The sequence below is a fragment of the Rhagoletis zephyria genome, unplaced genomic scaffold (assembly GCF_001687245.7).
Source record: "Rhagoletis zephyria isolate East Lansing unplaced genomic scaffold, Rhagoletis_zephyria_1.1 Rzeph_scaffold_02004, whole genome shotgun sequence".
Classification (NCBI taxonomy): domain Eukaryota; kingdom Metazoa; phylum Arthropoda; class Insecta; order Diptera; family Tephritidae; genus Rhagoletis; species Rhagoletis zephyria.
In genome coordinates, this window is record NW_016159088.1 from 64,794 (window position 1) to 87,142 (window position 22,349).

At 33.7% G+C, this 22,349-nt stretch overlaps 1 protein-coding gene across 1 annotated transcript in view; it reads right to left on the reverse strand.

Annotated features, from left to right (window-relative positions):
• Positions 1–20,040, reverse strand: part of LOC108365801 (uncharacterized) — a 49,868-nt gene extending 29,828 nt beyond the window's left edge. The window contains exons 1-4 of the mRNA XM_017619960.1: positions 19,626–20,040; positions 14,073–14,722; positions 13,795–13,941; positions 7,106–7,697 (exon numbers count right to left, since the gene is read on the reverse strand). Of these exons, the coding sequence (XP_017475449.1) occupies positions 7,106–7,697; positions 13,795–13,941; positions 14,073–14,486 (1,153 nt within the window). The 5' untranslated portion in view covers positions 14,487–14,722; positions 19,626–20,040. The remainder of the gene's footprint in view (positions 1–7,105; positions 7,698–13,794; positions 13,942–14,072; positions 14,723–19,625) is intronic.
• Between the last annotated feature and the right edge of the window lie 2,309 nt (positions 20,041–22,349).

The following is a 22,349-nucleotide window of genomic DNA, read 5'->3' on the forward strand; positions in this document are numbered from 1 at the left end:
GAAAAATTATTATATTTGAGTTTTACTTAGCTTTCAAATTATAACAAAAAAGTCTGTATTCCAAGACGCTACGCTGTGCGGCCCTAAGCAAAGTACCTTTTTTTTAAGGAAAAACGCTACTAAAAGTGACCAAAATAGGAATATTTTCGAAACTGGACTGTGAAAGAAAATTGCCCTAAAAAATTTTTTCTTAAACCCGAGGTTTACCTTATTTCGAACTTACTTTCAAACTCTTGAAAGTTTTAGCGTTTCCACAATTAACTTGAATACCTTACCTATACCTAACCTAATAACCTTTTAAAGCTACAGGTGTTAATTTTCACTCGTTGGCCACCAAATGTCTTGCCTGTAAAGTAATTGAAATCTTTTTAAATCAGAATAATTCAATTATGTTATTCCCCCTATTTTACAATGACTTGTTGTAAATCCCCTCGTAAATAGTTAAATAATAAGTGCAAGCAACAAGCAATTTATTGTTTGTAAACAAGATTTCTGGTTTTATTATAAAGTTGTGTATCTTGTTACTTAGATCGATAATCGCTGTATAATTTATATTCAATTAACCCGCCTTTTACATCGAGCAAATCACTTTTATGTACACACACACAAGCATGTTGATAGCCATGGCGCGGGGATTGCTTTGAGCAAATGGCATTTCAAAGTACCGCTATTAATTATATTTATGTATTTGCATTACGAACACGTGAATGTTGGCATTATTGTTCTTTAAATATACATACATAGGTAGTACCTAAGTAAATAAATAAATTAATAAGAGGCACAAACGAATGCCAAGTAGATTGCTTGCATGCATTTTTTATTTACGTACGATTTGAGTTAAACTTATTTGTACTTAATGAGCATTCCTATTGAATAATGTTTTTTTTTCTGATTTGTCTATAATAAATAGTTGCAATTTAGTACAAATCACTCACGTGCTAAAAACGCAAATAGATTATAGGAAGGCTTGCAATATCAGATCCAACCTACTCGTACATTGTACGTATGTATGTATGTACATATTATTTAGTTGCATAATCTGTTAAAATATTCAGGTGGGACGATGTTGTTAAAGAGCTTCTCCTGTGGATTTTTATTACATGTACCAGGGTTGCCACCTGTTAAAAAATCCAATTCAATTTAATTCATCACTAATTTGTATAGTACACATTTACAGTGACTCAAACAAATGACCACGTGTTTTTTTTTTTTTTTAATATTCGTAATATTTTTCCAGCTACATTTTTTTTTGTTATTTTTATATAAAAATATCGTCTAAGCTTTAACCAAAACCGTATAAATCACAGTTTCAAACTTTAAACAAAATTTAGGAAAATTCAACAAATTTTCAAAAAATTTCAACTTCTTTTATTTTAGTCTAATGAAGTGCATTTAGCTCGAAAAACATTACGAATATTTGAATAAAATCAACACGTGGTAAATTTTTTGAGTCACTGTATGCATATGTATGTCTCAAGGCCGGGGCTGATTGTTCCAGAGATGACACTTGAGATATGGAGGAAAGACTTCTGAACGCTTCTGAATGGCAGCATAGGTGGCGCGTTTGATGAAGAAGAACCCGAACCAATGTATAGAGACGAAGCTCACGTTCCTCTACTTGACCCGGACGAGGTGAGAACAGCAATAAGGTGACTTAAAAACAACAAGACCTTCACGAGCCGACGGTATACGGCCTAAGCTGTTCAAAGCCGTCGGCTAAGAGCTGGTTGGTCTTTACGAACCAACTGATTGGACCTTATTAGTGTGGCTACAGATCTGATAAGTAAACCATTGACCAGATTTCCACAGCACGTCAAATTCTGGAAAGTACATTAAGAGAACTGTCTGTACAATTTCAAGTCTAAATTTGGGATCCCCACAAAACTGTTACGACTATGTAGAGTGACGTTGAGAACAATTTTCATATTCGTCCAAATTGAGAATTAACTCTCCGCGCCGTTTGAGACCAAACAAGGTTTTCGGCACTCTCGTGCGACTTTTTAAATCTTATGCTGGAAAACGACATAAGAGCTGCCAATCGGAATCACAATGGCACTATATACAGCAAAATAACTTTGCTGCTGGCGCACAGTGTAAGATTTGACCCATCTAGCTGCTTTTAATTCTGTAATTCGAAATCTATTGAAGATAGATTAATGAAATTTTGCACAAGGTGCGTTATAAGATAGGCGAAGCTTTTTACAAAAAATTGGTAATTTATAGTTACTGTCATGCCACCCTATTATATAACTGCAATTTTTAAAAATGCAAAAACTGAAATATTTAACTAACTACAAAGGCTAAAATGCCCAAAATAGATATTTAGAATTTCCCTATAACAAGGAATTATAAACTGACAGAAATGGACTTAAAAATAAATATATTTTTTTTTAGTTATGGGCGTGGAAAATATCGATAAAAAAGTCAAGTTGGGTCAAAGAAATTCCGTTATAAGTTCAATATTTCTTACTCTATTTACAGAAATGGGATACCATTGGAAAGGTAATGAATCAGGCTTTCTCTGTTGAAAGCGAAAATATAAGAATTTGTCTCGGTCGAGATAAAATGCAAGCGAATTACTCGAGGAAAATGAAATTCCCAGTAGGCCAGAAAAAAGAAAATTTCATCAAAACCTGCACTTTCCTGCAGCTAAAATTATGTTGTTTAAAGTCTAAGAGGAGTGGCAAATAAACTGAGATACAAACTTTATCGAATAGTGGCGGATAATGAGTTTGCGGGTCTAATGAAATTAATAAATTGCTAAAAATAAGTTTAAGTTAACATCGTTTTGCTTTAACATGAAATACTCAGTCCTAGTTTACTAAAATCCCAAAAATGTATATTCATTAAAAAGAACATACCCAAGCAAATAAGACCAAAATGGTATTTTGGTAGGTGTTGCATAAATCACATAACACCGACAAAATAAGCATTGAGATTCAGTTTCAAATATACAAGTTTAAATATTATTGTGCTCGGTAATTTTCCAAACCAAACCCCGTCCCGCCATACCCTTTGATTAAAATTTTTTAGTTGTTATTGTTTCGTCTTTATCAGGCATTTCTGAAAACATTCTTGACGTTGTTTTCAAATTTGGCGACATAAAATAATGGAATTAATCTTTTATAGAATACTGAAATGATACACTGTGTGGCGTATGCGGATGATATTGGTCTAAAACCAATGGACGTCAGCGCAGCATTTTCCAGCTTAGAAAAAGAAGCTAAAGTAGTTAGTTTAGCGGTGAGCGAGGACAAGACAAAGTACCTCCTGGTAACGCATAAAAATTTTCCGCGTATTGGGACGGGCGTCTTTGTTTGGAGTCATATCTTTGAAGTAGTGAAGGACTTTGTTTACTTAGGCTCCAGCATAAACACCATCAATAAGTCAGACTGGAAATCAAGCGAAGAACAACTCTAGCCAATAGGTGCTACTTTGAGATTGGTACACAAAGCAGAGCCCTCTCTCGACGAACAAAAATCATGCTCTACGATTCTCTCATCATGCCCGTCCTCTTAAATGGCACAGAAACATGGACGATGTCTAACAAAGTTGAGAACTTTTTGGGAGATTTCGAGAGAACTACATATTCTACGCAAAATCTATGGCCCTGTGCGCGTGGGCGATGAGTACCGACGAAGATGGAATGACGAACTGTACGAGCTTTTTAACAACGTGGACATAGTTAAGCGCATAAAAATACAGCGATTGCGTTGGCTTGGACATGTTGTACGCATGGATGACGACTCTCCGGTGAAAAGATCCTTCGACTCCGCACCCATGGGTGGACAACGAAAGCAAGGTCGGCCACGAACACAATGGAAATGCCGAGTGCAGAAGGACCTGTCCGCTCTTGGGATGAACAAATAAAGGTGTTTTTCAATCATTCTGTAACATATGTATACTAAATCTTCCAATGCTAAATTCCTCTTTAGCAAAGAAAGATAGTTAAAAATGATTTTTAATACATGATTTTAAATACAAACACAAGTTTTTATTTTGTCAATTTTATGAATTTTATTTTTCAAATATTTCACTTAGTTCGCACTTTTTCAATTGGAACGTGCAGTAATTTTCTTAATGAATTTACAATTTTTTAAATACGCTTAAAACTAGAGTACTCGTACAAAAATGCCTTTTTTGCTTAAGAAAATACTAATTTTAAGTAATACTATTTTTTGCACAAACCTACATATTTGCTTTGATTTGATTGATTTCATTTCTCTAAACGTGTACAAACGTACATATGTACATACATGCGTTATTTATAAATGTCTCTTAATTCTATACAAAAAGTACAATATCACAGCGCAAAAGCAAATGCAGATGAGCACTTGACTTTATGAATTTTATTACTATTTTGATTGTGTTTATTTTTAATTAAAGTTTTGTTCTTTATTGCAATAATAAATAGCTTAAATTTACACACGTTATGCAGATCAAAAGTTTTTAATTTTTTTTTTCTTATACATATGTATGCTAAAATGTAAGAAATAAATTAAGAACTTTTTTAGAGAGAAACATAGAATGAGAGAGAGAGAGCCTAAGATTTAAAAACGAGTACTCGTAAACACGCTCACGTGCTTTTCGTTTGTAGTCTTTTCAGTGCAATATTTTTTGATCGATTTTGACTCTCAATTTTTACAAGTATACATACATCATATATATACACATAAGTATGCGTGTGCTAGATATAAACTTTATGAGCAGAGGCGCTCGTGGGGTTAAAAAAAGTTTAAAGATATCTACTTTCACTTTTTTGGAAATTGCCAAAAAAAAATAATAATTTTATAAACTCAAAAACAAAAATTTTAACAACAGATTTTAAGACATATTTTCAAAAATGTTTCCAATTTATTTTTGAAATTTTTTCCAAAACAAAGAAATTATGTTTTCAAAAGTATGCCTTTTTCTAGAAAGTCAACACTTTTCAAAATTTCTCTAAAAAAATTATTTGCTTCTAATTTTTTTGAAAAATAGTGAATTTCCATAAAGAACATGTATTTTAAAAAAAGTTACCATTTGAAAATCTGACAAAAATGGGGTTTAAAGATAGATACTGGTCCAAGAAATAGAAAAGAAAAATATTATCAAAAAGGCTAAAAAAATTATTTAAAAATAAAAAAAAAATCATTCAATTGAATAGGTTAGCATTTTTTAGCGAAGAATTGATTTTTTACACCCAAAAAAAGTTTTGATTATTTTATTAAAATGATTTTTAATGAAAGTTAATTTTTGTTTAACAAAAAATTAATAGGATTAAGAATTTACAATTTTTTATAAAACTGACCGGTTTTATAAGCAGTTTTTTTTTAATTATAGAAATATAAATATATTTAAAAAAAATTTAATTCAAATTTTTCTAAAAATTTATTAGTTAATATTTTTTCTTTGGCAAAATAAAAAGTAAATTTTTCAAAAAGCTTACAAAAAAATTTATTGAAACTAATTTCCGGAAAAGTACCTTAAAAAAGTTCACAAAAATTTATTTCCAAGTTTTTTCAAAATTTTTACAAAACAAGTTTTTCTAAATTTTTGTGAAAGGTTGAATTTTGATTTTTTTGAAAAATTTAACAAACTTTTTATTAAAAACTATTTTAAAAAATTTTAAATTTATTAAAATATATTACTCGGCAATTTTCTTATATGTTGTCGAAATATGGTGAAATACCTATGTATGTATATGGAAAAATGTCTAAACTCTTTTGAAAAAATGTTATTTTGTTTCGCAATATAATGTACAAAAAATCGTTTTCTGCACCTATTGAAATAATATCTTCTCCGCCTTTTGATAATTGCAATTTCTTACCACACCCGTGCCTTGCCTCTGCTCACGTGCTTATAAAGCTTCTGAAGCTTATACACATGCTTGCATGTATATTTATTTATTTTGTTGGTATGTATGTATGTATGTATATTTGCGCACCTTTTCATGTGATTACAGAAACATACAACACATACACACATGTATGTATGTAGTAAAATATAGGAACAAATCAAGTTTTTTTTTTAGGTGCTCACGGGGTGTAAAAGACGAGTCAAAATGTCATGTGCATGTGTGCGTATGTATATGTATATGGTGGGTGTGTACATATGTAACTGCTCCGTTATCAGAGTAATCGAGACTGCTTGATGTGTTGACTAGAATGCTACAACTATTAATTTGTGTTTATTTAAGTCTTTGTTGTTGTTTTTGCTTTGTTTCTATACTAGTTTTGCATGAAATTGAAAGTGAAAAATGCAAATGCAAATGGAAATCGAAATGAAAATGGAAACGAAAGGAAAATTGAATGCAGCGCGTTTGTAAACATACCGAATAACAAAAAATGTAAATGTGTTTATTTGTTTTTTTTTTTAGATTTTCCATTAATTTTCGCTTTGCTTTTTCTGAATTTGCAGCGCTTTGTTGTTGTTGTTTTTACGACACTGAACTTGAACTTGCGCGCTTGTATGTAAACCGTTTGACCCGCTGCGCTTTAGCTTTAGCTTTTTATGATGCGGAATGTAATAAATAAATATGTAGCTGGCGAGTTGTTGCTTAGATTATGTAATGTTTTTGTTGTTTTTGTTGCTACGTGTATGCAATTCCTAATTAAATGCAGCGTTTTTGTTTACTTTTCTTGCTTACGTTTAGTGAATAGTTGTAGTTGTACTTAATAGTTTGCGTCTAATCTATCAGTAAGAGTGAGGGCGTGTGTACGTATACTAGATATATGTTTATATATATATATATCTACTTAATGGTTTCGCCTTAACAGTATGCAAGCACTAAACACTGGCGATAGAGTGAGTTAAATTCCTAATAACACTTTACTCTACGAATAGACTAATTTAAACTATGTAACCGCCTTCACGAAATTAAGTAGCATATTTTTGTATGAAAGCGAGAAATTGTTGAGACTCAATTAAAAAAAAACAATATCTAATGAGAATAATAAAAATAAGAGAAAATAAAACTCTTAACTTCCTGCTACGCACACTGTTGTTGCTCACCGCATATTGGTGCGCGCACGCGCCGACCGCCTTCCGCTACCACCGCCACCACCACCACCCCCAGCACTGCTCGCCGTAGTAACTCTTCGGTGCCTAGCACTTTTACTACTACTTGCACTGCCGCGCTTTAGTTGCGCCATCCGCCCGCCATTAGCGCGCTTTTCCATACTTTCGCTGCTGCCATCTACGCTGCCACTTGGTGCCGCCGCTTCATGCCGCGTCATCGCCGCCGCAATGCTACCAAAATGCTTCTCCACCTCGTTGTACGCTTTTGGATGTTGCGCCAATGCGACTTGGCCACGGCGCTTCGTCTTTTGACGCAACACCTTCCACATTGTTTCCAAAAAATCATAATAATAATATTTAACCCACATCAAATCGATGCTATTGGCCTCCTGTAACATTGTCGGATAGCGTTCGGCACGGCGCTTTGTATAGAGCTTTAAGCGCTTATTCATTTGATTACGCGTCACATGTGGTAGACGGTTGCCGCGCAGCGCTCGCGGTGTTGGCATGGTGCCATTGATAGCTGTCTCCAATTCGCAAAGCATACGCCGCGCGCTGAATAGCAACATTTTCAATTCGCGTGCAGTGCTATTTTCACGTTGCAATTTAGCCATATCCCAAGCACGTTGAACGCGTCGCAGGTAAGCGAACGAAGCGACATACGATTGTATGTTGCGATACCAGCGTTTTAAAGCGATCTAAAATTGAAGCGGAAATAAATGTGATTTTTATGAGTAAAAGCTTTAGAAAGAAAACGCATTTAAATGTTTAACAAAAATATTCTAAATAGCCACCCTACGAGTAACTATCCTCAGTTTATTCATACAAAAATGCATATATTTGTGTATGCGACACGTATACGACCCCGACCTACCCCAAATCAAAATAATTTAATACTGAGTACTGAAAAGCGCTGAGCGCGCGTTTTATAGCAGCGGTGAGCGTATGTATAGTAAAAAATGCTCAACACCCGCGTAGGCTAGCGCGTTCGTTTCACATCACAATCGCTCCCTCCTCACACACTCAAAATTTCAATCGCAAATATATATGTACATATGTACATTGTATTTATAGGTCATTCGATCGTGTCGACAGCAATCGTTTATTACCATTTAAGTAAAAAAAAAAGAAGCTTTTTAGCTATAAAATGATAATTAAAATCGCGCGCACTCGCACACACTCTTTCACCCGTTCATTTGGCTAATTGGACAACTACTCAGTCCGCTGCTTTTATAAATAAAATTTAATGTGCATACTCGAAGATATATTGACACTTCATAAACTGCCTAATGTCGTACGTGACGTTGATAAGTAGCTGAACACAATCAGCACGCTGTCAAAGTCGGCTTAGAGTGGCAACTTTATAAGCCTACATGATATTTGGTAAAAGCCAAAATATCGATATTTAATACTTGGAAATTAACGCTGTTTTGTGTTGTTTTTTTTTTTTGTTTTTGCAGCGGATTTTCTAAGCACCTGACCTACAAATGTGTCGCATTATATTGAATGGTTTTGAAAGCTAAAAATTCTAACTTTTTAACAATTTAATCTGTTTACAATTGCTTTAAATATTAATGAAAGATTCGGTGAGCTTTTGGATTCTATTTCTCATTTATTAACTTTTCAGGGTTTCCCTATTTAATGTTTCTGAGTCATTTTGCAGAGAGTTTTTAATAGATTTGACACGCGTGCCTCTGAAGCGGACAAGTACTCTTCTATAAGCAAAAAGCTCTCAAACACATTTATCTCAGAATATGTCCGAAAGAGAGCTTTCATACTGCACCAGCCCATATTAAACATTGTTGTCCAGCGAGAGCTTTTGCCATTTGCGCGTCCATATGGATCTTACATATTCATCGGCAACGACCAGTGGAGAGCCTTTACTTTGTGTGCGTCAATAAAAATGCTATAAAAAGTGTAAAAAAGCTTTCCCTTCGTAATATTTTTTTATCGTAACTGAATTAAAATGTACATATATAATTAAAAAAAAATGTTTTAAGTTTCACGAGTTCCATTAGTTCTTAACAGGCAGGAAAGCTTTTAGTTCTCAGTCCCGAAATTTAATTAGCTATTGAGAGCTATTATTAAAGGTAAACTGATTTAATCCGCCAAATAAAAGCCACTTTCAAAGAAAATAACACATTTTTTCCGTGCATGGTAGCTTTCACAAAATCAAATCACAGCTTTCACAAATTTGAAGCTAGGCATTTGGCTACTAAGCTTTTAATTTTGTAGCTAACACCAGAAGCCAACATTTGTATTGCTTGAATTATATACGCTTTCAAAACTTCCACAGACCTAGAAATATAAAAACTTTCAGTCTAACTAAGCTTTTTTAAACACCCCAAATCGTTTACGATCATAGGTTTTGGAAATCTCGAATTATTTGGATAAATTTACTGAAGACTTTTAAGTAGACTCTTACATAAGCTTGCTATTCTTATTAAACTATTTTTTTTTTTTAATTTGCAATATAAAAGGTAGTCACTTTTTATCCACTTATAGCATTTTTTCGAATTATCACGGTCAGTAGGTTTTTGAGGCTAGTTAGCTTTAAGCCATCGAAGCTTATAATACATATGTAATTTTTTAATTTCTCGCGCATGCAGAGCTTTTTCAAGTTTTCTAAATATTTTATATGGACGTCCACAGAGTAAAGGCACTCTTTTGCCAGCACTGATATAAACTAACAAACTTATATTGTGATCACATAATATTCTAAATTTGCGGCTTAATATTTCTTTATAAAGCTCGTAAATGCAAATTTTTTAGCTTCAATTTTGCAAGCACTTACTTTATTTACTCTACAAAAAATTCTCTATAAAACTTCGGTGGACAAAACTTTTAAAATTCACAGTCCATCTATTTCCATGCCCAACTACTGTATATCGTCTTCGTATTTGTTCTGTTTTTTGTTGATTTACTCACTTGCTTTACGCTTTCTGCTACCACTATATGGTTTTTACTTATTTCATAATCGTTTTGTTTTTAATTTATTTATTTTTTCACTTGCTGTTATTAATCGTTTATCTCATTGATTTGCGGCCACTTATTTTTATACTTTCATATGTACATATGCATGTTTGTGCATTAGGATGCTCCAAAAATGCACTGGAAAATCAACTTTTGGGAAGTTTTCTGCTGCCAACGGCCTGAATTGATGAAAATTGAAAATAAGAAGACCGCATTTTTTTTTATTTATTAAAAACTATAGACATATTTTTAACGATTTTATAACGATTTAGTGAATATGGAAAACTTGAAATACCGGCGGGCATACGGGTTTCATTTTCAATATTCTTCAATTCTTTTAGGTGGCTGGACAAAATATGTTGGGCCACCATAATGTACATATGTAAACATAGACGCACGCCAGACCTAGTATGAATCACGCCAGGAAAAAACATTAAAAATCAAAACACAAAAAGCTTTGCCATTCGCTTTCTTAATAGACGTGTCTAAACTTTCCGGCCAATATGCGTATGGATGTACGTTCATATGTAAATGGTACAATGTATTTACGTACATACATACATACATACATATGTAATTGGATTGTTATCCATATAACAAAGGCAATTGGCAGTTTGTGAAGTCATATATTCTATTTTTTGTCATTTATGAGCAATAGGCCGGTTGATCATGCACAAACGATGTATGTATGTATGTATGTATGTTTATAAGTGCATATGTATGTATGTACGTAGTAAATATACATAACAGTCATCAGCTGTTGGCGATCGGATTGCACTTGTCTGCCTTTACTATATCTAAAAATACATATGTACGTATGTAAGTAGTTACGCAAGTTTTTTATTTAACCAACGCGCAGACATAAGCGCATTCTTTAAAGGCCTGCATTTGATAAGATAACATTCAGTAGCGATGAATGAATAAAATTTACCAACTTGCAAGTATAAAATATTTATATTATATTATTGCACCAATTAAGTCTACTAACTATTTTATGGGACCGGTTTAAGATTTGCTATCGTTTCACGATGACTAAACAAAAAAATGTTGAGAGAAAGCTTTTTGCGCCCTTTCAATAAGTGCGCCTCTCCCTTTCAAAATGTGACTACAAGTACGCAAGCAGCAACGTGAAAATTGTGTGATTAATGTTCAAAACTTTTTATTTATCTATTAAAATTTTTGTCTTACTCATACCAGTATTGATATCAACAAATTTAAAATAATATAAAATAGCTGGCATTTATTTATGTACATATGTATGTAAATACCAGCGAATAGTATATGTGAAACATGAAATCTTCGCCAACGAAGCGAAACGGTTAGAGAATTGATGACTAGATGACTAGACACAAATGACAAAGTGTTTGAAACTAATGCAAACTAAATTCTTTATTGCTTACGCTAGCAGCCTTTCGGGCAAACCTAATTGTAGCACTGGAAACAATTATTGTGTCAACTTGAATTTTTTCGTACCAATAGTATTTATTTATTTGCAATATACGAAGGCGAAGCTTACTTGAAGTATTTCAAAATATTTTAAAAACAGAATGGGAATGAATACTTAGTAAGCTTTTAAACTTTCACCTACGAAACATTTTTTGAGCTTTAACTAATAGGTAAATTTTAAGGTTTGAAGCAATCCATCTAATGTAGCGATGGGCGGAGAGAGTTTAAAGAGTTAAGCACGCGGGCGCTGTTTTCAGCATCACTGATCTAATGTTGGTCAGGGAGAGCTTTTCCTCTGCGACTATCTAAAGAGAAAAGCTTAAAAAGCTTGATACGCGTGCCTCTGAATTCGTCAACTACGATTTCATTTATTTGGGTCTTAAATATACTTCTGCTAAGCTCACATTTTCACAAACAAAATTTCGAAAGCTTCAAAAAGATTAAAGATTAATCATTGATAAAAGAAGACATGATCGATTCGATTCTCTTCAATATGTCCTCTGATGCTTACTGAAGCTAAAAATGTAGTACTTGTTTACAGAATTAAGCGCCGATAAATACTTTTTCTTTTTTAAGCTTTTATATGATTTAAATTAACACTAATAATTCTTGCAATACCTTTTGAAGCTTGTATAGAAATTATTCGACCATCGGTCATTATAAACAAGTCCAACAAGCTTTTTAAAGCTTTTAACATTATACTTATATAGACCGTTGATGCTCAAATGAGCGCCCGCGGTGGGAACACTTCAAAGCTGTCTGTAGGTTTTATATGGACGCGCGCAGAGTAAAAGCTCTCTACGGGCATCACTGTTATAGACCAATGATGCCCAGAGAGAGCTTTTGCTCTAATGTAGACCACTGATGCTCAGAGAGAGCTTTTACTCTGTGCGCGTTCATACAATGAAACCTACAGAGAGCTGTGAAGAGTTCCGCCCGCATCAGTGAGCATCACTGATACAGACGATCAAAGATTAAAAGCTCTATCTGCCGAACACTGGATCATACATACATAGTCTGTATCAAGCTTACAAATATCTTTTGTTTGTCGCTGCTCTAAACTTTTTATCTTCTTGGAAAATTATAACAGGATCGATTAAAGCTGGAAACTTCATAAGTTGTTTGGCGATAACAGTGAGCTTTCGCGAATATACAAAGCTTTCAGAAAGCTTTAAAAAGTTATGTCCAAGCTTTCCCTTTTGGGTGTTTCTGTAAAGGTTTTTATCGAAAAAAGTTGAGATTTTTGAAAAAGTAAAACAAAAACGACCGAGATTCAAAACTTGTGGTTCTCATAGGCTATTTTTATCGAAGTGGTTTATGTGCAAGAAAAGACTTTCTTCACTTTGCTGCCCGATGTTTCGCCGAACGGAAGGTACCCCCTAAGTATTTAATTCAGTCACGATCAAACCTATAGGAAAAAATTATCAAAGCTTTCTGTGGAATTTCTATGCATGTCCACAAATTAAAGGTTCTAAAATAATGCAAGCCTTATTGTCATAATCTTGTTAAATTTACATGCATATAAGTAATGTATTTGAGAAATATTTTTCAATGTACTTGTAAACGAAAAATGAGTAACCTAATGAGAAACGTTTTTGGGTTTTCTTTGTTTTTTTTTGCTATTACATATAGCCACATTTTCGCATACATACATATTTATTAGCGTCATATTAACGGAAATGCCAAATTAATTTTCGTTTTACGTATACATCGTACAAGGGTGGTACAGAAATAGGAAAGTCGGAATTTGAATGCTCTCACCCCTAGGACTGTTCTATACCATCACATAAATCACAAAATATTTAGAGATGGCTAAAAGTTTTCCATATATTTTAAATGGGGAAAAATAAGTTTTCGTAGAAATGGTATAGTATTCTTTAAAATTAACATTTTTCGATCGGAAAGCTTCGTTTCCTAGTATTAACTATTTTTTATATGGGTTCCCCATTGTATTTTTTGAGGTGTTTAGGTGTTCTATAAAAAATAGCCAATAATAGAAAATTGTTTAATTAAACAGTTGGGTATTGTTATTGGAAGTCTTCTAAAGAGAAGCGAAGTTTTCCGATCGAAAAATATTGATTTTAAAGATTTCTATACCATTTCTACAAAGACTTGTTTTCCCCCTTATATAAAATACATGAAAAACTTTGAGCGCTTTGAGCTAAATGTTTTTTTTTTTTTAATAACGGAGGTAAAGCATTAAAATTCCGACTTTACTTTTTCACATGCGGTTTCGAATCACCCTACTGCGTACACACATTCAAAAGTGCATACAAATGTGCATAAGAATATGAAAGAGAAACTTACTCTACTAAAAAAAAAAAACAAGCGAGAATTATCTCGAATACTTAGTTACAACAAGAATTGCCAACTTACCGTTGAATTGCTCTTCAATTTGGGCAGGAATTTATAAGTCTTATTGTGCAGCGACCAAATTTGTATATTGCTTATATCAATATCCTGTTGGCCGGCTTTCAACATTTTATACTCATTGCCAGCTGACTTTTTGAGCATGTTGAAAATCTGAAAATTAAAAAAGAAAAATAATAATAAAAATTATAAGATACATAGATAATAATAAAACTATTAATTCAAATGAATATTAGTTACACTAAATAATAAAAAGTTTTAAATCATTTTTCAACTCAACCCACCTGCTTTGGATGCTTCCGTCGCTTAGTGCGTACGTTCTCCGTCGCCGACGGCACATAGAAGCCACCACACGGATTCACCCATTCCAATTCGGTGGTATTCTCATTGAAATTAATAAAATCATACCAATTACTATGGCGTTTACTATGTCGCTTGCGCAGGCGCGAACCCTCAAGGGGTGCTGCCTGCAACGCCGTATAGACAATGCCGCTGCTCACATCGATCGTATTTTGGGAGGTTTTTTTTAGCGAGGCTGTTGTTGCAGCAGCTTTTGTTGACGTTGCTGTCACCGGTACTGCAGCAGTTACTGTATGCTGTGTGGTGGAATGAGCTGCTGCTGCTGCTTCTGCTGTTTTTGTTGTTGTTGAGGTGGTGGGCGCCGCAACGGCACTTGTGAATACTGTTAGTAAAGTCATTATAAACAAAATGAGATTAGGTGTGAGGATGCGACGGCTACTTCTACTCCGACTGCTGAGATTTTTCTTTGTGCGTGTGTGTAGTATTTGTGTGGTTCTTACAGCTGTTAGTGTTGTTGTTTTATTTGTTGGTGACCGCACGCTATATTGCAGGCGTGGGCGCGTTTTGGTGTGTAAAAATTCGCTTTGGTTCGCCGTTTTGCTGGTTTTATTGGTTGCAAGTGATTTGCAACCACCTGATTGGGGTAGAGAAAAAAGGGAGGGGAAAATTAGTGACAAGTGGTTGGGTTTTAATTGAGGTGAATTACGATGTCTGTAAATATGTAAATTTTTATGACATTTTTTTAAATATAAGTGTCGTTTCACACATTCCGGTTAACCAGATACCGGGTTATGTGAAACCGCACTTAGGTATGGTGGTATTTTTAATTAAAAAATAATAATCATACTTAATATTAACGTTAGTTTAAAGATTTTTTGTACGAATTTGCTAGAATTTGCGTATTTAAAGTAAAACTATAAAAAGTTTTAAATTAAATTTTTAATTTGATTTTTATATTAAAAACGCCTCTTTTATTTAAAGTATGTATACATGCATATTTTCAAATAAAAAAAATTTATATCCAAAAAAAAATTGTTTTTATAAAAAAATTGCAACGGAAAAAACTATTAGAACAAAGCTGAAGAAAAACGCTTGCAGGTCATGTCACAGCTCACAATTGACTGCTTTACCAAATGCAAAGCAAAATGATCTTGGCACTTTCATAAAATCTGTGCAGTCAGCAAGTATAACATTAACTAGAAATAAAAAAAATAATCTCGATTCGTACCCAAAAACTTTTGAGTTTAAAGTCTAAAAAATAAACTTTGAAATTTGCATTATTCATACCATAAGTTGCTTTTATCATCAATAGATACGTAAAATTACTCATAAATATCATCACACCGTATAAGTCAACAACCTTAATGTTTTTTTTTTTTCGAAATCTTATCAAAAAAAGGCCAGCTAATATTTCCGCATGCTCTTCTGTATAAATAAATAAATAAATGTTTAGCGCTCACATTTTCGTTAAGTGTTTGGCCGAGCTTTTCCCCCTTTGTATTAAGCGACTTGATGTGGTAACACAACCTCCCCACCGCAGGTGGATTTTATGAGAAACTTTTTGATGTCAGAAATAAAGCCGGCGGTGCGTCATTGCTTGCCGATGGCGGAAGCTAAGAGGGAAAAACGTTTTTGAATGTTGCTGATGCTAAGAATCGAATCTGGCTCCTATCGGGTGACAGCACGCACCTCTAACCACTTGATTAGGGCGGACGTTTTGCTTTTCTCTTTGCTACCAAAAAAATAATAAAGAAAATCAAAATTGATGAATTGCAATCGATGTAGTCCAGTCATTTTTCGGCAATTATGTCATGGAAACAAAACAAAATTACTTGAAAAGTTAACTCATTGAACAGCTGAGGCGATAAGCGATGATAAGCAGAGGTGTATAGATAGCATCATAATAATACATAATCATGCGCGTAGCTAGAATGGAATTCAGGAGGGGCCTCGACACTATTAAGCTGGCATTTCAGGGTACTATTTTTCATATATGTACTTATATATGGAAAACTTGGAAGTTATGGGGGGCGGGCCACGGCCCTTACCTGGCTACGCCCATGTACATAACAATTAGACATGAAGCTTCTTACTTGCTGTTTGTTAAGTAAAATACTGAAATTGATATAGAAAATATTACCTACTTATTCAACATTAAAATGAGGCTTAGAGAAGCTATAATTGCAAACTTGTCCTTGAAGCGAAGGGATCTATTTTGGGTTTAGATTTAAAAGGTTAGCAATCATGGGTGTCGTCTTATGCCCTATCTGACATTTTTACACTTATAAAGAACACTTAAAAAAAAAAACTTTGTAACAGTTCAAGTGACCTATTTTGGAATTTCTTTCAAACGCTCTTATTTTTTTTTTTTTAATTGTTACAAATTAATTTAAATAACAATTATTTTCAAGTGTTAAAGATTTTTCATCAATAATTATCGACTATAATCTATGGACTTGTGTACAAAACTAGATTTGAAAGAAAATCATTGTGTGTTCTTTAGATATTTTCCTCGAGTAATTTTGATTTATAATGTTCAAAGAAAAAAAACAAAAAATTTCACATGCCCCCACTCGAAGAAAAATGTTGCTTAAAAGAAAATTTAAATCCTTTTTAACACTTTAACGTTATAAAAATATCAATATCTAACCATGAAAATAGTAAGTATTAATGATCACACAAAAATTCTTGAACAAAATAACTTCTTACTTACTACGTGTATACAATTTTTCAACGTTATCGTAAATTTGTGAGTGCAAATATTTGCCTACAATTAAGAAACAAATGGCTCTACAAGTTCAGTCGATTCTCATGTAAAGTTAACTCCTGTATTCACGCACTACATAACTAGGTATGGTTGGAGTTTTTCCTTATCCGACGATTTCCAAGTGGACTAGTGCGAATTTTTTGATGAAAGGAAATGAAATTTAATTATTATCCCGAAAACTATTTATTATTTCTTAAACGGTACTTACGATAACTGAGTGCTTATGTTAAACTTTTTTTAATATAGGCGTAATTCAATGGATACAAATTTCAATAAAAATTTTGCGGGGTCCTTTAAAATTTTATTGATAGAAACCGATTTGATTAGATACCGTTTAAATCACTGTACAATTGTTAATTTTGTGGACAAGAATTATTTATTTTTGACCCCTGCATGGCTTGAATTGGCAAATTTTTTCGATTAATTAATAGGATTTTCCGCAATATCTCAAGCCAAGCCCCACCTAAATGGTAAGATCGAGTAAGAAATTCGAATTCGGTATCCTCAAGCGCATAAATTTTGTGTAATAATATTTAATTCCCTTTGTACATTGTAACATTTTTTCTGAATAGAGAAAATCAAATAGAATCTTGAAAAAAAAACCTTTGAAATTATGTACTCGAATGCAAGAAGATATGTTTTTTCTCTCGTTAAGACCGAGGGATGTGCTTAAGGGCGCAAAAGTTCCAAAAAGTATGGAAAATATGTTTTCTAACAACGACTGACAGGCTTTTATAAACTTGAGAGTATACACTCCTCGTCATTTTAATAGCGAACGAACCCTAATATTTGTTATAAGACTTCTACCAAAATAGTTCAGAAATATCTTAAGATTTATCTCTTCATTTTGCAAACGTGGATAAAATTTTTAAATATTTATATTCAGACCATTTTAGCTTAATATCTTCTATTTACTGGGATGATATAAAAAAAAAAAAATATTTATATAATTTAATTTATATATAAAAAACTATACTTTTCGATGTCAAGCTCACGTAAGTCTTAATATTTTCCGCGCTATTTTGGCGGGAGTCTTAAGCTATAATAAATTTCATAACTCCCGTGTGAAAACAGCAACTTTTTGTACTGGGACGCACTCTAATGCATGTAAATACGTTCCGAATATAAACCAAATTGGGTCATATTACATACATATGTACAAATTTTACAAATATCTCAACTAGCCTATATCCATCGAGGTGAGTAATTTGGAAAAGAAATATACGAGAATTTTATACACAAAGATGTTGCCTTTTTTATACATATCTACGGATGATAATAGGTATTATCTCCGAGAATCCTCGTATAAGGATACCACCTATTTGAAATCAGTCACAAATTAAATAAAACATCATAATGTGGGTATCAAATTTTTAAAAATCCCCAGTTAATAAATATTTTTCAATAGTGTTGCCACCTTTTTGTACGTACGCTCAAGATATGTACTCTTCATCACAACGTATTTTCCAAACAGCGTTGCCACCTAATTTTTATAGTAAAAAATTTACTTATTTTATAAGTTATCAAATGCCAAATCTTTTCTAATTTATTTGCGAAATATTCCTTTAAAAGCTATCCAAATAAATCGTTTTTGATACTCAAACCTTGAAAACTTTAAAAAGTATGTGTATGCACTTCGAGCACTATGTAAATTTTTTCTATTTATCATGGTTTAATGTTTTTATTTATTTTTTTTTATATAATTTATTTATTTAATTTTATCTACATAAATATATGATTTTTTTTTTTAATTATCTTAAGTTTTATTTTATTTATTTTTTGTTCTACTAATTTTATTCTTTTCATTATCATTTCATTCATTTAATTCTGTTATTTTTTATTTAATTTGATTCGGTTTGGTTTTATATTTAAAATATAATGAATTCACATTTGGAGAGATAGGGCGTTCTTGAACCATTTGCTGATGGAGGGCGTTATACAACCAAGTTCTGAGATAGAATGCTCTTCAAACAAATTCTGTAATAGGGCGTCCCTTAAAAATTTGCTGAGAGGGTGTTTTCGAACCGGCTGCCGAGATACATAGGTCGATCTATCTTCCTCTCAGCCATCGATATGTACTTCAGCATTTAATTTCCATACCATAAAAGAAATTTTGATTAACTTTATTTTGGGGGAAACTCCACTTGACAAAGGCTAATGACTTGCTATACGCACCTAATTAATAGATACAGCTGCTTATCAGTGACAAACCGCTGAATTGGTAAAAAGATATGTCATCAAAGAAAAACGTGCGTTATATTGTACTTGGCTTATACACATACAAACATACCTATGTGCCTATAAAATCACCTAATAATCAGTTGATAAAAAAATACGCTCATAGCCAAAAATAAAACGTCAACTGCTACTTCAGGCTAAAGTGACTCTAAAGCACTTGAAAACATTAGTAATTCGGATTGAGTACTCTCCAGTTAAATATAACACAAAAGTATTCTATCTCCTATACCCAAAGCTTAAAATGTATTCTTACGACACTAAGGGCCGTTTTCTTAAGTAAACTGTAACTTTAAAGCTCACTTTATATCTATTAAAAGGTTGTTGCATTAAAATGTATGATTGTGTCTAAAGTAAAGCATTTTATTATCGGTATGGGTTTTAAATTGGTTTACAACTAAGAAACGTACGGTCGTTTTTTTAATCCAAACTTTAAATATAAAGTGAGCTTTAAAGTTAAAGATTATGTACTTCAGAAAACGGCCCTAAAATAAGGTAAATTAAAATGTAAGCAAATCAAAAGCAATACACACACCGCATACTAATCCAAGTAAATTCGATGAAATCCCACTGAGCTTATCCACGTGAGTTGTTTAATTGTACGGCTGCTCGCTCAGCTGTTCGTACGCAATTAATCACGCCGACCGATGATTTGCTGTTACGATTATTACAGCCAGTATCGATCGCGTCGATGGCAATATGCCTGCAATAAGTCACTTAGCCAATTGTTTGTTGTGCGATTACACTGTGTAGGTAGGTATGTACATACACTTCACTTCAAATGGCGGCAACAACAATAAGTATTTATTGGTATTAAATATTTTATTTGTTATTGTTTTGAGTTGCAAATCTTTTGAGTTAGCCAATTTCACAAGAATGTGTTAATTTCGATGTCCACGCATGGAACGCGCAACGACGGCCGGCAACAAAGTGGTTTTTAATTTATGTATGCGTTTACTTTCGCCGATTGACTTTAACACTTTTTTTGATTCAAATTAATTTGTTGACAAATTCGATTTTTTTTTGTTCTACTTTACGTGCCACTTTAACACGTACGTAGGTATGTATGTACTTTGATTTAAATTCCCTTTAAATTTTATTAATCAGTCTTCGCATCGCATCATTTAAATATGTATTCACAAATTTTTAATTTGCTTAAATTTTTAATGATTCTCAAGTCCAATCAAAATTATTTCGACGAACTAACTACTGACGTTATTTTGCGGTTTTTATTACATTTGAACTTTGTCACTTCGCCTACAACTCCATACTGTTTCTTTCTTTGTTAATTTATTACGTTAGGCTTCGCGCGTAGCTTGTTCTTATTCAGCGTTTATACAGTAGGTATGTTTGAATAACTTGTAACTCAAGTCTCAAGTGACTTCCGTTCAGTAGTGCACACTTCCTTACGGCACAAACTGTTGAATCAGACTGATCGAACCGTAGCCATAAACGGCGACCGTAACTTTTCTTCGCCGTCACACTGACAACGACAATACATAGCAACGACGACGACCGCGACGACAACGACTACCGCGGAGCAACAATAACACCAACAACAATATCAACAACAACAACGTTAACAACGACTGACTATGATGACGTTAACGATGTTATGTGTGACTCTACCGACCAGGCCAACCGACTATTGTTGATGACTAAGTTACCCACACACACATCCGCAAGCACACACACACGCATTGCGCGATCGGTGAGATCCGCACACCGGTCATCACGAAAGGAAGCAACAACTCCGCTAACATAAATATAAATTTAGGTATGTGTGTATGTAAGTTGAGTGACCGAATGGTGTTTTGTGTGAAAGTATTTGTTTGTTACGGTTCTTCTTCTGCGTCCATTGTTGGTCTCCATGTCTAATCCAATGATCTCATTTTCGCTCAATTTACCAAAACCCAAAGCAGCACGATCGCTCACCACAGGTAGTGTAGCCACACATACACACCTGCATTTTACGGCGATCATGCAGATTGAGTGAGTGGTTTACTTGCGAGCGTAACTTCTTTGCTCATTTACCACCGCACACACACACACACACACTCACCATGGTAAAGTTAGAGCGAGAAGGTATGTATGTATTAATTAGTTGGTCTGAAGAGTTGGTAAGCTACATACATACATACATACATATGTGGATTTTTACCTCACACAGGTAAGCACAATTCGTTCGGCTTTCATTGCATTGCATTGAAGGTGGTTGTTTTATCTTGAGTGATGGACTCTCTCTTTCCTCCCCACCTACATACATATGGATGCGTATGGTATCTCCTATTTCGATAGGTTTTGTCTGCTCACCTTGTCTGGCGCTTTGTCTCTTCACGTTTGTAACTTTTCATTCTACATGGCTGCAGTCAGAATATTTTCTTGTTTTTCGGTGTTGTGGGTGTGTGCTGTTTTGTTAGATATGCCTACATAAAAAGCATTCTCATACAAGGGTAATTAGACATGATTATTGTGTTGTACATAAAAGATAGTAATACATACATAGATATATATGTATATATGTACAACATTTGTATGAACATCACCAAATATAGCTTTTACGTTAAGGTAAATACATAATTCATTCATGAACGCGCAAGTTATTCAGGGTTCTTTGCTTACGTTCCTATGTGTGATCGAGTTTCAGCGCCTAGCAACATTGAGAATATCCGCGAAGGATTAAATTTGATTTCCAGGAATGCATTCCGCACTAAAGATTTCATTTTTTTTGCTGATTTAATAAATCAAGGTTAGGAAGGCGCCTACGAATGACTCATACTTCCACTCGGAGGCATATTTGCCCATTGTGAATGCGCCCTCTGAGTGCCAAAAGGAGGCGCATACTTCAAACAGAGTTTAATCTATACTTTCGCTCAGGGGCGGATCCAGAAAAAAAATTCGGTGTAGGGGCGGGGTTTAGGAAAATTACTTTTTTTTTATTATAATAAGTAGATATGTATATTTATTTTATACATTATTTTTTAGTGATTGTCTACTTACATGCACCACGGTAACTTTTGGCATGGATCCAAGGTAAAATTTACGCCGAAAGAAGTTCTGTCCCACTTCTCCAGCAACACAGAAAGGAGAATTCTGAGTAGTAAGGCTTATAATCCCTAAGCGAGGCCGTAGGCCGCTTACGCAGAAAGAAGTTCTGTCCCACTTCTCCGGCAACACTGAAAGGAGAATTCTGAGTAGTAAGGCTTATTATCCCTAAGCACGGCTGAAGCCCGCCTACGCATAAAGAAATTCTGCACCA